The following is a 13,704-nucleotide window of genomic DNA, read 5'->3' as shown; positions in this document are numbered from 1 at the left end:
CTTAAAGACGGTTACCCACAAGAAGTTTTGACAATTTATTTCCATTTGGTCTCTGTTCCACAAGTTAATTTATATAGATGAAAGGTGAAGAACTAAGTACAAACGAGATCTCGTAAACGAAAGTTTCAAGGGAGTGAAGTTCATGGGAGAATCTTGAAATCTGGGTTCGGAAATAATCTATCTCTGACTAATAATTTAATGGGCATGTATAAAAATTGTGGAAAATTGCAGGCAGTGTGTCAATTGTTTGAAAAATTGCCCAATAGAGATGTTATTAGTTGGAATACCATGATATCTTGTTATGTTACAATGGGTTTGTATAGAGAAGCGTTGGATTCATTTCGTAAAATGATAGTCGATGGTGTTAGTCCTGATGAGATAACCATGGTTAGCTTGGTTTCAGCAAGTGCAAAGTTGAGGGATTTGAAAATGGGAGAGGCGTTGCATCTCTACATTGAGGAGAAAAATTTAGGCATAGTTGGAAGTTTGTTGAATTGTTTGGTGGATATGTATATCAAGTGTGGCAAAATGGAGGAAGCACAAAAGCTTCTGGATAGATGTGGTGCTGATGATGTTGATGTTGTTTTGGGAACTACATTAATTAGTGGGTATGTGAAGTCGAATAAAATAGATGCGGCTAGGTTCCTGTTTGACCAGATGACAGAGAAGAGCTTGATTTCATGGACTGCAATGATTTCTGGTTATGTTCAAGGTGGATATTTTTATGAGAGTTTGAAGTTATTTAGAGAAATGAGGTTCAAAGATGTTTGGCCAGATGAGGTTGTGCTCTTAACAGCACTTTCGGCAAGTGTTGAAGTGGGGGAATTTCGGTTTGGCAGATCTATCCACTGCTCAATTTTGAAGTATGGAATGAGTGTTGATGGGTTTCTTGGAAATGCTCTGATAGACTTGTATGCAAAATGTGAACAAGTTAATGAAGCATGCAGAATCTTTGAGCAGTTGCCTTACAAGACTGTTGTCACTTGGAATACTATGTTGGATGGATTTTGCAGAAATGGAAATACTTCAAAGGCAAGAGCCTTCTTTGATGTGATTCCTGAAAAAGATGTGATTTCGTGGAACACTATGATCAACTGCTATGCTAGATATAATCAGTTTGAGGAGTTGTTTGAGCTTTTCCGCAAGATGCAGAGTTCTAATATAAAAGCTGACAAGCTCACTTTGGTTAGTTTGCTATCATCCTGTGCTAGCGTTGGAGCCCTTAATCATGGAATTTGGGTCCATGTTTACATGAAGAAAAATCAAATTAGTCTAGATAGCATGTTAGGAACTTGTCTAATTGACATGTATGGAAGGTGTGGTTGCTATGAAATAGCCTAGGAGTTGTTTTCTGAAATTAGTGAGAGGAATATATTTGTATGGACTGCAATGATAGCAACATATGCCATGGCGGAACAAGCGCAGCAATTGATTTATACTTGGAAATGGAAAACTGGAATAAAGCCCAATCATGTCACTTTTATAGCTCTTCTAACTGCCTGTAGTCATTGAGGTTTAATAGATGAAGGTTGCAAATTCTTCCATAAGATGAGTAGTTACGACATAAACCCTAAGATACAGCATTATGGATGTATGGTTGATCTCCTTGTTGAGAGCATGTGGAAGCTACCAAAATGTCGAAATAGCTGAACATGCATTCAATACATCTCACAGAGATAGACCCACTGACTGATGCAGCATATGTGCTGCTTTCAAATGTTTATGCAAAAGGTGGTAGATTAGATGGTGTGAGCAGACTAAGAACAAAGCTACATGATATAGGATTAAGGAAGCAACCACGATATAGCCTTATAGAACAAGATGTTCTTCATACGTTTACTTGTGGGGATTTCTTTGATCCTCATGCTACCGAAATTTATTCCATGTTGGAGGAGATTGAAAGAAGATTACAGCAACAAGAACTACAACAAACATCATCTCACCATAGTGAGAGGTTGGCTGTTGCTTTTGGGCTTAGAATCACCCCTGAAAAATCCCCAATCCGAATTGTGAATAATCTCCGGATTTATGGAGATTGTATCTCAAGCCTATAATGGAGAAATTGTAGTTCGAGATAGCCATAGATTCCATCGGTTTCAAGATGGTCGTTGCTCATGTGAAGATTATTGGTAATCCATATTCTACTTCTTTATTGTAAACTGGAAAAAAAAGTTTCAGAATCAAATAATAAATATTTTCGGAAAATGTATCTAACAACTATTCTATCTTAAAAACCTTATTTAAAAATGTATCAAATAATTATTCAGTATTTTATCTAACTCTGATATAATTTTCAGATGTTTTATTAAACACGTTTTCAAATTCAAATCCAATTCAATTCGATTTAATTAAACTCAATTTAAAACACTTTTTTAGAATAATATTTTTCAAAAATTGTAACTAACAGACCCTTAGTTATTCTAAACGTGCCTCCTCAAAATACAATCAGATAATGCATATCTAAAACTGAACATCTTAAAACCGGACTATCTATTATTAATATTGATCCTAATCCAAGATTGTCTTGGAAAGAAGAAGACGAAGACTTTTAAATGTCAACTATAATTAGGTCTGCTTTCGGCTTTTCCAACCCCAACTACACGAAAGAAAAAAAGGAAATAATAGAGTGAATTAAAGATGAAAAAAATCTATTGAATACTACAATAGTACCTCTTCATGTGTATCACAACCCAAAGATTCTATGTCGTCTCTAACTTTTTCTATTCATTCTATTTTATCTTAATTTATAATTAATATAATTGATTATTCTAAACTAAAATCTTACATGTTATATACTTATTTGGTTTGTGATCAAAAGACTCTTTCAATTCAAGATTGAATATTCATAGAATATTTTCATATGTCATGATCTTTATAATAATGTTAATGTCCATATCTTACGTTTTTATAGCATGATTTTTATGGATTTTACTTCCACCAGCACCTGTTTGGAAGTTATATTAGACTTCTATGCCAAGTGGCAACTCAATTATTATTTGCATGGACTCTTGGATATATATAACTTTCATTAACTCTAAGCTATCAACAATGACGACAATGTTCTATTTTAATATTCTATTATTTCAAATTTTATAAAACTAAAAATGTGAACACGCTTAATTTAATTATATTGTGATGTTGGAGGTACCTTCTCATCCGACTACATGTTTTATAATTATTTGTTGAACAAGAGACCTAACTAATTATATTAAATTACTAATTTAATAACCTCAAATATTAAAATATGTAGATGCTGCTTGACTGAATTATCTGCACTTGCATTTGCATTGCACCTTACCGAAACCCCTCTTGGATGCCTCTCCAATGCTTAATTAATTAATTAATTAAGCTTAATCAAACAATTAATAATTAATTAAAGCAATGATAATCCGTCAAGACAAAATTATGTTTTCTAATTTTGTCAATTAATTGATTAATTAAAACCCAACTTACATCAGATGCTTCAATTAATCTTTATTCTAGATTTTATTATTTTAATTAATTAATTGTTGAGCCTAGTCCCTAGACGAGGTTATAATATAATATAAGTTGTGCACGTACTTAAACCATTATTAATAACTTATCCTAGCTTCTTTGATTAATAACTTATCCTAGTTGATGACCAAACACGGCCAGATCTGGTCATAGATCTGGCTTTTTCCGGCCAAATCCACTGTGGATCTGCTTGAAAAAGGTCATCTCGGCGTACAATCGGCCAGATCCAGCCAATTGTGCACCGTAACGCCAGATTCTGACGATGGTAGCCGGAATCTGGCAACTGTGTGTGGTGGAGGTGTTTTTGTCAGTTTACAAAAATTTTATATATTAAGGTGTTAAGTTAAATTATCAAACTTAAGGGGTTTTTTATTAATTTTTAAATTCTATCTCGTAATAATCACCCAATTTTACCTATCAATAATATTTCAAAAATACTATTTAAAATAATAAAACAAACACAACCATCTGCTTTCCCAACCCCAACTACACGAAAGAAAAAGAGAAAATAAAAGAGTGAATTAATCAAAGATTTTTAATTTTCTCCTAACCAATAAAAGTTTTTAATTAAGGATCTTGAGATAAGACAACAGTGTATTATGATTCTCATCCTCTTATTAAGAGGCAGGATGAAAATGCTATTAACGCAAACACTACTTGTCTTTTTGAAAAATTATTGTAGTAATATAGCAACAATTAAAGTGTATTAATCCAAAGCTATCGCAGCGGCATAAGGAATGATTTCACCTTTAATTTAGTAGGCACTCTAAGTTGAGCCAAAGAAGGTCTTTACCTAAATTAAAAAGACATTAATTGAAGATGAAAAAATCTATTGAATACTACAATAGTACAACTTCATGTATATCATTGTTCTGAAACTCGACCTGTTGTGAGACTAGGCAAAGTGATTGGGTCACAGTTCGACCAGTCCAACCGTTTGGACTGGTGACCTGAGCAATAAAAATTACGTTTATATAATCTATTCCCATAAGTCATGATCTTTATAATAAGGTCTATGTTAATAGTCTCTTAAAGTGATTATGGCCTACTCAAAGATCTTGACTTAGTTATGTCCATATCATACGTTTTTACATCATGATTGTTATGGATTTTAGTGGCGTTTACTTCCACCAGCATGTGTGTTTGGAAACTTTGTACACTTATATTTATACTAGTTATATTAGTATAAATATTAATGTTGAGCCCCTCCCACAAGTTTTAGCTTTTATGAATGACAACTTAACATTGTATCAAATTCCCACTTTCAACTAAACAAAACAAATGTCTTAGTTTCATGTGGGGGAGCCCATTGTAATGAAAATCATTCTTCCTAGATATTTAGGTCTTAAATTAAGGATCTTCATTTAATTTGGGGAAGCCAGTTTAATGAAAATTGCAAATGGTTCCTGGTGTGATATCAAATTTACAATTTTTTTTTCATGACTACTAGTCATTGATGGTTAAAATATTATATTTAAAAAATTCCCCAAAAATTTTCATTATTCACTACAACTTTGAAATACTTCAAAAACACCCCTAAAAATGACCAATTAGTCCCTACAACTTTGAAAGATATTAAAAATCCCTGAAACCTAAACCGGATTGGAGAGGCTGTCGGGTCCCGATCTGACCAGTCAGTCCGATCCGGGTTTTAAAATAGTCATATATATCACAACCCAATGATTTTATGTTTTTATTCATTCCCTTTTATCTTTATAATTAATATCATTGATTATTTCTAAACTAAAATCTTCCATGTTATATAATCAAAATACTCATTCAATGTGAGATAGAAGTTTCATTGAATATTCCCATAAGTCATGATCTCTATAATAAGGCCTCTTAAAGTGATTATGGCCTACTCAAAGACCTTGACTTAGTTGTCCATATATATCGTGTTTACATCATGATTTTTATGGATTTTACCGGCGTTTACTTCCACCAGCATGTATGTTTGGAAACTTTGTACACTTATATTTATACTAGTTATATTAGTATAAATATTAATGTTGAGCCCCTCCTACAAGTTATATTAGACTTCTATGCCAAGTGACAACTCAATTATTATTTGCATGGACTGCTGGAGGTACCTTCTCATCCGACCACATGTTTTATAATTTTTTCTTGAACAAGAGACCTAACTAATTATATTAAATTACTAATTTAATAACCTCAAATATTAAAATATGTACATGCTGCTTGACTGAATTATCTTCACTTGCATTTGCATTGCACCTTACCGAAACCTCTCTTGGATGCCTCTCCAATGCTTAATTAATTAATTAAGCTTAATCAAACAATTAATAATTAATTAAAGCATTGATAATCCGTCAAGACAAAAATATGTTTTCTAATTTTGTCAATTAATTGATTAATTAAAACCCAACTTACATCAGATGCTTTAATTAATCTTTATTCTAGATTTTATTATTTTAATTAATTAATTGTTAAGCCTATAATATAATATAAGTTTTTAGTTGTGCACGTACTTAAACCATTATTAATAACTTATCCTAGCTTCTTTGATTTTATGGTATTATTTAAATATTATTTAATTTATTGGCTTTTGTATAATCAAAGTTGGAGTGAGGTTGGATTCCTTTAATTACTTTTTCTTTTTTAATATATTAAGACTTGAAAGTAGGGCAGCCTAAACTTATAAGAAGCATGCTTTTGTCGCTTTATAATTGAAAAATATTAATTTAAATATATATATAATTATATAATGCTTGCTAAAGAAGAAGACCAAGACTTTTAAATGACAACAGTGACTACGTCTGCTTTCCCAACCCCAACTACACGAAATAAAAAGAGAAAATAAAAGAGTGAATTAATTAAAGATTTTTAATTTTCTCCTAACCAATAAAAGTTTTTAATTAAGGATCTTGAGATAAGATAACAGTGTATTATGATTCTCATCCTCTTATTAAGGGGCGGATGACAAAGTTATTGACGCAAACACTACTTGTCTTTCTAAAAAACTATTGTAGTAGTATGGCAACAATTAAAGTGTATTAACCCTAGGCTACCGCAGTGGCGTAAGGAACAATTTCACCTTTAATTTGTCAAAAAGTTCTCAATGTATTTCAGTCATTTTCCTGTTACAATTCCGTTCTATAAGTACATATCATAATATATTCTCTATACGGATTTTTCTCCCATAATTACGCTAATCGTATGAAGGAAATATTTTCTTTCCATCCAACTTCCTATAACTACTCTAATTCCCCTTTAATATACAACGCACGCCAACACTCCCCCTCAAGATGCATACGGATCCTTCATGCGCAACTTGATCAGTGAGTTGTGGAAGTCTTTGCTTGACACGACTTTGGTAAGTATATCTGCAAGCTGGTCCTCAGATTTGACAAATGGGAACTGGATTGTATTATTCTCTAGGTTATGTTTGATGNTCTTATATGTTCTATGATTTAGTTCTTTGTTTTCTTGTGAAAGTTATTTCTAGAATTGAGTTGGTCAGTGTCTAAAATGACTATACTTAATAATTATAATTAACTACTAAATTTTGGTTACCAAAAGATACATTTGGTCACTAATAAAATAGTTGCGAAAAGCATTTGGATTCTACATTCAGCGTCTAAAAGTATAACAATTAACTACTAAATTTTGGTCACCAAAAAATATATTCGTCGACTAATAAAATAGTTGTTAATATCTTTGACGAAATTACACTTACACCTTTGGCGTCTAATTTTTGTGGGATTCGCGATAAATTATTAGACACTAAAACGAACATTTTGCAACTAATTGGTTAGTCGCTATAAAGATGGAACAAGTAAAGTATTATGCAACTGTAACATAGGAGATAAGACCATAGTGCCCGTGCCAGTGACTGGAGAGGTAAAGCCATTAGCATTGGCAATATTTGTACGTTTCGTTAGGGACGTCGTGAAGAAATCCGTAGCGGCAAACGTCATATGGTCAGTGGCGCCGGAGTCCAATAGCCATGCACCACGGTTAGCATCATTATTCGAAGTATAACAAGCACAACCACAGTTACTTGAGTTCGGAACCAGTGCCATCTGTGGTGTGAAGGAGAGTTGAGGTTTGGCAGTAACCATAGCTGCTTGACCAGAGCCTTCATCCTTAGTGCCAAGGTCACGACCCTTCCTAGCTTGGAGATCATTCCACCAATCAAGATACCCGTGCAATTTAAAGCAAGTGTCATGAGTGTGCTTCGAATTGCCACAATGAGAGCACTTTAAACCTTCGGAAGATGTACGAGATTTATGATTGCCATTGTGCATGGTAGGAGATGGGGTAGAGGAACCAAGTCTGAGTCCTTTGGTGGTGAGAACAGCACCAGATACACCATCTACACTACCGGTGATCATAACAGATTAACGGAGGGCTTCAAGGCGGACATGGGCATAAGCTTGCTCCATGGTAAGGAATGGGCGAAGTTGCAACACGTCGCCCCGAATCTTATCTAGTCGATCATCCAGGCCATCCAAGAAAACATATACTCTATCTTCTTGAAGGATAAGATTATAGTGTTGGATATCAACGACACACTCCATAGGATTAGACCGCCTGAAGTCAATCTCACGCCATAAGCCTTAGAGGTCATTGTAGTATTTCTCAAGGGATCCTCTAGCCTGTTTCAATCGTGTCACTCGACGTTGAAGATCATAGACCTAAGACGTGTCACTACCATCGAAGTAAGTGGTAGCAATGGAATCCCACACCAACTTAGCCGTAGGAAACCGAATGAAATTCCCTATCAAGGAGGGATCCATGGAGTTTATCAACCAACCTTTGACAATGGCATTGTACGCCATTTGCGAAATGTTGGATTTGTCAAAGATGGTTGTGGAATATCACCATTGATATATCCCAACTTGTCTTTGCCAGAGATATACATCTCGACAACTTGGGACTAGAGAGCATAGTTGGTTTCATTCAACTTGATGCCGATCAGAGTAGCGGAGGGTTCAGTGGTCAGGGTCGGGGCTTGGACTTTGATGAGAGCTTTGGTCATCTTAGCTGTGAATTCAGCGGAGGGTTCAGTGGTCAGGGTCAGTGGCGGACCCAAGATTTTTGCCTAGAGAGAGCCTCCGTGGCTCCGCCATTGTTTGTCAAACAAGTAATGAAAACTTAAAAAAAATCACAAATCTTAAGCAAAAGAAATAATACAATATCAATAATGTGAAAGAAAATAATGTAATAACACAATACTTTACTACTTAAATAAATCTATGAGAATCAAAATCTTGAGCAAATTATGTTGAAAATAACATCCAAATCATAAGGAAACGCAAGAAAATTTTTGCGTGGAAAAACCTCTTTAATTAAAGAGAGTAAAAGACCATGAGAATCTAATGATTCACTTAAATCTAATATAATTAAAAGAGTTTACAACAATCACAATCCACCAAAAATGTTCTACACAAATTTCTTATTTCTTCTCTCTTTTTTTTTTTTTTTTTCTTTTTTTGGCTTTTAAAAATTATAATATAAATTTTCATGACTTTGATCAGGCCTAGCCTACGCTAAAGTTAATCAAAACTTAAATTAAATCAACGTTGTCTTGACTTTTAATATAAATTAAAAAAAAAAGGAGAAATTTTCTTAGTATAAATATAGATAATAATTCAAACTTCTTTAATAATTTTGAGCAGCTAAATAGTGACGTTTGAAATATAAGAAAGTAGTGGGTGAATGATGAAGAATAACATTCAGTAAAATATAGTTAAGGTTTAATTTGGGAAAATATGAACATTCTTAAACACAAAATACAAAACATAAAACAAACTCAGAAGATCCGTGTCTTTTTCCATCAAATTATAATAGAAAAACTTCCAAAAAAATAAGCATGATTTAACCCTAAAATAAACTAAAATGAATTGAGTAATACATATATCTAAAACTGATAAAACAGAAAATAAAGCTAATTGTGGCACCTTGATTAGTGAAAGCTTCAACAATTTTAGTCTTCAAAAGTTTTAAGAACGAATAGCATAGAAAAAGTGAAACAGAGAATAAGAGAGTAAAGAATTTTAGGGATAAAATTATATAAAACAAGTAGAAAAGAGTGGAGTAAGTTTTAAAATTTTAATATGATATAGGTTTGAAATATATATATTAATAGCAAGTATTTTATGAGTCTTGATATATGTATAATATTTTTTATTTTTTTTTAAATCGGAAGGTATGCCTGCATATATATATTACTAGAATTTTTCTATGGCCTATATAAACAATTTTTTTTGAAAATGTGAGGGTAGGCTCAACGGGCTGGGTCCGCCCCTGAGGTAGGTACCAGGGTTAGGCTCTGATACCATGTCAAAAAGTTCTCAATGAATTTCAGTCATTTTCTTGTTACAATTATGTTCTATAAGTACATATCAAAATATATTTTCTATAAAGATTTTTTTTTCATAATTACGCTAATCGTATGAAGGAAATATTTTCTTTCCATCCAACTTCCTATAACTACACTAATTCCCCTTTAATATACAACTCACGCCAACATTTGTTTCATTATTTCTATACAATTATCTATTTCACACCGACTACCCCCCCCCCCCCCCCCCCCCCCCCCCCCCCCCCCCCCCAAAAAAAAAAATTAAATAAATAAATAAATATTAGTGTAGGATTTTCGAGCAACATGAGAAGATGAGGTTTCTCGTTAACTTGAAAATTAACGACCAGCATGAAACTGGAAAATTTGACTTGAAATTCCATTGAAATATCGAGCTAATATGGAACTAACCCAAACTACAAACCCGCTCAATAGCCATCTTTATTGACCTGATGATGAATGCATATACATACTAAATTCAAAAGTTGTTTACAGCAAATACTCTTCATGGGACCAATCAAACAAAAGTTTAGTGGATTTAAAGATAAGTTGATAAACTTAATCCCAATTATGGGGACAAGCTTTAAGAGGTTTCATATTGTTTGCTCAATCTGAATAAAATTGTGTCTAGCTAAAGCCTAGATGAAAAAAAAAAACAAAACAAATGAATATAAGGCAACCAACTGTATAAAACTCAAGCCCCTCTAGATCCAAAAGCTTTTATTTATTGCAATCCGGGTTGACCAAGTTATAAACTAACCAGAAAACTGAAAAGAAGATAAACCTGATTTATTATAATATAATATAGTTGGCATTGAAGACTTTTTCATTCATCCCTTTGCCTTTTCATATTACATGTAGTTCCTAGGCACAAGGCGAAGAGGATTCTTCTTGTGCATGGTAATACCTGGTAGAACATCAAAATCTAAGTCTTCATTCTTCATTCCAGCTGGCATTTCCCAGTCAAAGTGATAAAGAAGATTAGCAAGTGCAAGCTCCACACTTACTATTCCCATGTGNCGGTTTCTGTTTCAATATGCTGATAAATACATTGATGTATAAATACATTTATCATCTTCAATCTTCTTCCATTGATATATGAATATAAATTCAAGAGATAAATACAGATAAGAGTGCTGGAATTTTAAGCCTCTAGCTTTCCCAATGGTGTCCAATATTATCATTGTTTTGTTCCATATTTTTATCTCCTTTCAAATATGCCCTTCAATGGCGCAAACTAATAACGTCAGGATTGGTTATTACTGGTATTCAAAACTTGACCTTCCTGCTGCGAACATAAATTTTTCCCTCTTCACTCACATTATTTGTGCTTTTGCTCGCATAAATTCCACCTCCTACCAACTCTTTTTATCGCCCGACGAAGAAAAAGTCTTCTCCAACTTGACAGAAACTGTGAAACAAAAGCACCCGTCGGTCACTACACTCTTATCCCTTGGAGGTTTAGAAGAAAATGTTGCAGTCTTTTCTTCCATGGCAAGCAGTCCTTCTTACAGAAAATCTTTCATTGACTCCTCCATAGAAATAGCTAGGCTTTACGGTTTTCAAGGTCTTGACCTAGCGTGGCAATTTCCGATCAATAGCTCTGATATGTCCAACATGGGGGTTCTCCTTCAAGAGTGGAAATCAGCCGTCGCTTTAGAGGCAAGAAACTCTAGCCAGCCAGAACTTATCTTGACAGCAAGGGTTGAATATTCACCATTCATGCCTGCAAAAAGTTACCCTCTAGAGGCAATACAACAATACTTAAACTGGGTCAATCTCGTAGCTGCTGGCTACCACATCCCTCAAAAGGAGAACGTTACAGGCGCTCACGCACCTCTTTATGACCCGAATAGTGGTGTTTATACGGATCAGGGTGTAAGGAACTGGATGGATGGGGGATTATCTGCCAATAAGTTGGTTTTGGGTTTGCCTTTATACGGCTATGCATGGAAGCTTGTAAACCCTGAAGACAATGGCATCGGTGCACCGGCAACAGGACCGGGGATTACAAAAGATGGAATTCTGAGCTATAAGGATATCAAGAACCACATTAAAGTATCTGGTAGTAAAATTGATGTCAAATACAACTCAATTTATGTGGTGAATTACTGCACAATCGAATCATTTTGGATTGGCTTTGATGATGTTACGGCTATCAGAGCTAAGGTTTCTTATGCCAAGGAGAAGAAGCTACTGGGTTACTACGTGTGGCGAGTGGGGTATGATGATAATTGGGTGCTTTCTCAAGCAGCAGGTAATAATCTTGATTATTTCACTCGATAGTATTAATTTTAATTAAGATCTTTATGCCATTTATAGTTAATATGATGATTATTTTTTCAGCTGAGGCGGATATTAACAATTCTTCCGATCAAGAGGATAGTAAGAGGCCTTTGTTAGCCATTATTTTGTCTTCAACAGCAGCTGTTATTCTTCTACTAGGATTGTTTGTGATATATTATTGGCGGAGGAGAAAGCTCAAATCAAGAGGTAATTTTTTCAAGCTTTATTATGGGGTTCTTCAATCAACTAAGGTGGATATAAATGTTTATCATCTAAAAAATAAATTTCCGACACTAAATTATCTTAATATTTTTAGTATCCGGAAATTAGTTACCAATTTTGAAGTAAAAAACTAAAGAAAATAGAAAAAAAAAAAAATTGATTTGTTTTTTATCTTATGTTTAAAATTTGTTTTTAAAAATTATTTTTGAAAACATTTAACATCATATATTACCAAATGTGTTTTCTTAGATATTTTTCTGTTCGTTAATAGAGATGCCAGATTGGGTGAAACGATCCAAGTATACAGTTAATAAAGCAGCAGTAGATTTTAGCAGCAATGTTCCTAATCTGGTGGAGTACACAGTGAATGATATTGAGGCAGCTACAAATAGATTTTCAATCGAAAATAAGCTTGGGCAGGGTGGATATGGTCCTGTCTACAAGGTAATTTTTTTGTAGTATATATATATATATTCAATTTTCATGCTAAAGAATTTAGCTCCGACTATTTTGGCTTAAGGAAGAAAAATAATTAACTACAAATTAGTTTCTCTACCAACCATACATGGGTGTATTTTGCNGTTTGAAATATCGAACTGATGTATGTTACCAATCAAAGGAAGACCTCTAGGACCAGGTGGGGAACGAACACTTTTGCTCTTTCTGTGTCTCTGAAGAAGCAATAGAAGTATTGGGAGAGATAATACAAGGATGATAAGCAAAGCCATTTTGCTGAGAAAGTATGCAATAATAGAAAAAGGCTATATTACCATAACTTCTTTACCTCTGTTCGGGTAAAGGATTCGGGAGCAATTTTTTATATCCATTTACTCTGATTATTGTCAAGAACGGCACTCAAGCTATCTATCTGCCTAACTCTTTAAGTTATCTATGAGATTCCTTCCAGATAGAAAGTGCCAATCAAAAGGTTAATTTATTAGGCGATGTTATGCCTAAAAAGTAAAGGCTGACGTGGAACCTCGTCAGCAAGGGTCAATCAGGGCTCAAGAAAGTTTTATGTCGCCTGAGCACTGCCACGTCGCAACATCGCACAATGGCACAAGTGGCATGGTTCCTGTTAGCACAGTAAGTGAGTATCAGGTTTGCGAGTGGTTAGAGATCGCCCACGTGTCCAAACCCTATGCAAGTTGATGATATCTCTCGGGCAGGCAACCATTGGGACACAAAAAAAGATTTGTACGGCACCTACCCACTTGTAAATTTGTAATTATTACATGGAAATATCTCACTATAAATAGAGATCTCCTCTCTCATTTGCAGGATTGACTAATCTTACTCTAAAAATAGCTTACACTCATTCTATCTCTCTCTGTATTCTCTCGCTGCATATAATCTGATTTTACCATTTTATTAAT

At 34.0% G+C, this 13,704-nt stretch overlaps 3 protein-coding genes across 3 annotated transcripts; all 3 read left to right on the top strand.

The window, feature by feature from the left end:
* Positions 1–309: 309 nt before the first annotated feature.
* On the top strand, positions 310–1,341 carry LOC116133005 (pentatricopeptide repeat-containing protein At3g22690-like). Its single transcript, XM_031418682.1, has one exon. The coding sequence runs from the start codon at positions 310–312 to the stop codon at positions 1,339–1,341; it is 1,032 nt and encodes a 343-aa protein (XP_031274542.1).
* A 311-nt stretch (positions 1,342–1,652) lies between these two features.
* Positions 1,653–2,054, top strand: LOC116133004 (pentatricopeptide repeat-containing protein At3g62890-like). Its single transcript, XM_031418680.1, has one exon. It carries the CDS (start codon positions 1,653–1,655, stop codon positions 2,052–2,054), a length of 402 nt encoding a protein of 133 aa, XP_031274540.1.
* Positions 2,055–10,934: 8,880 nt separating this feature from the next.
* LOC116133143 (class V chitinase-like) lies at positions 10,935–12,800 on the top strand. The gene is made up of 3 exons (XM_031418823.1): positions 10,935–12,077; positions 12,167–12,313; positions 12,600–12,800. The coding sequence occupies exons 1-3, from the start codon at positions 10,985–10,987 to the stop codon at positions 12,785–12,787; spliced, it is 1,428 nt and encodes a 475-aa protein (XP_031274683.1). The 5' UTR covers positions 10,935–10,984; the 3' UTR covers positions 12,788–12,800.
* The last annotated feature ends 904 nt before the right edge of the window (positions 12,801–13,704 follow it).

This window comes from Pistacia vera, unplaced genomic scaffold (assembly GCF_008641045.1).
Source record: "Pistacia vera cultivar Batoury unplaced genomic scaffold, PisVer_v2 Contig265, whole genome shotgun sequence".
Classification (NCBI taxonomy): Eukaryota; Viridiplantae; Streptophyta; class Magnoliopsida; order Sapindales; family Anacardiaceae; genus Pistacia; species Pistacia vera.
The sequence above is the reverse complement of the archived record's forward strand: the minus strand, read 5'-3'. Positions and strand labels throughout refer to the sequence as shown.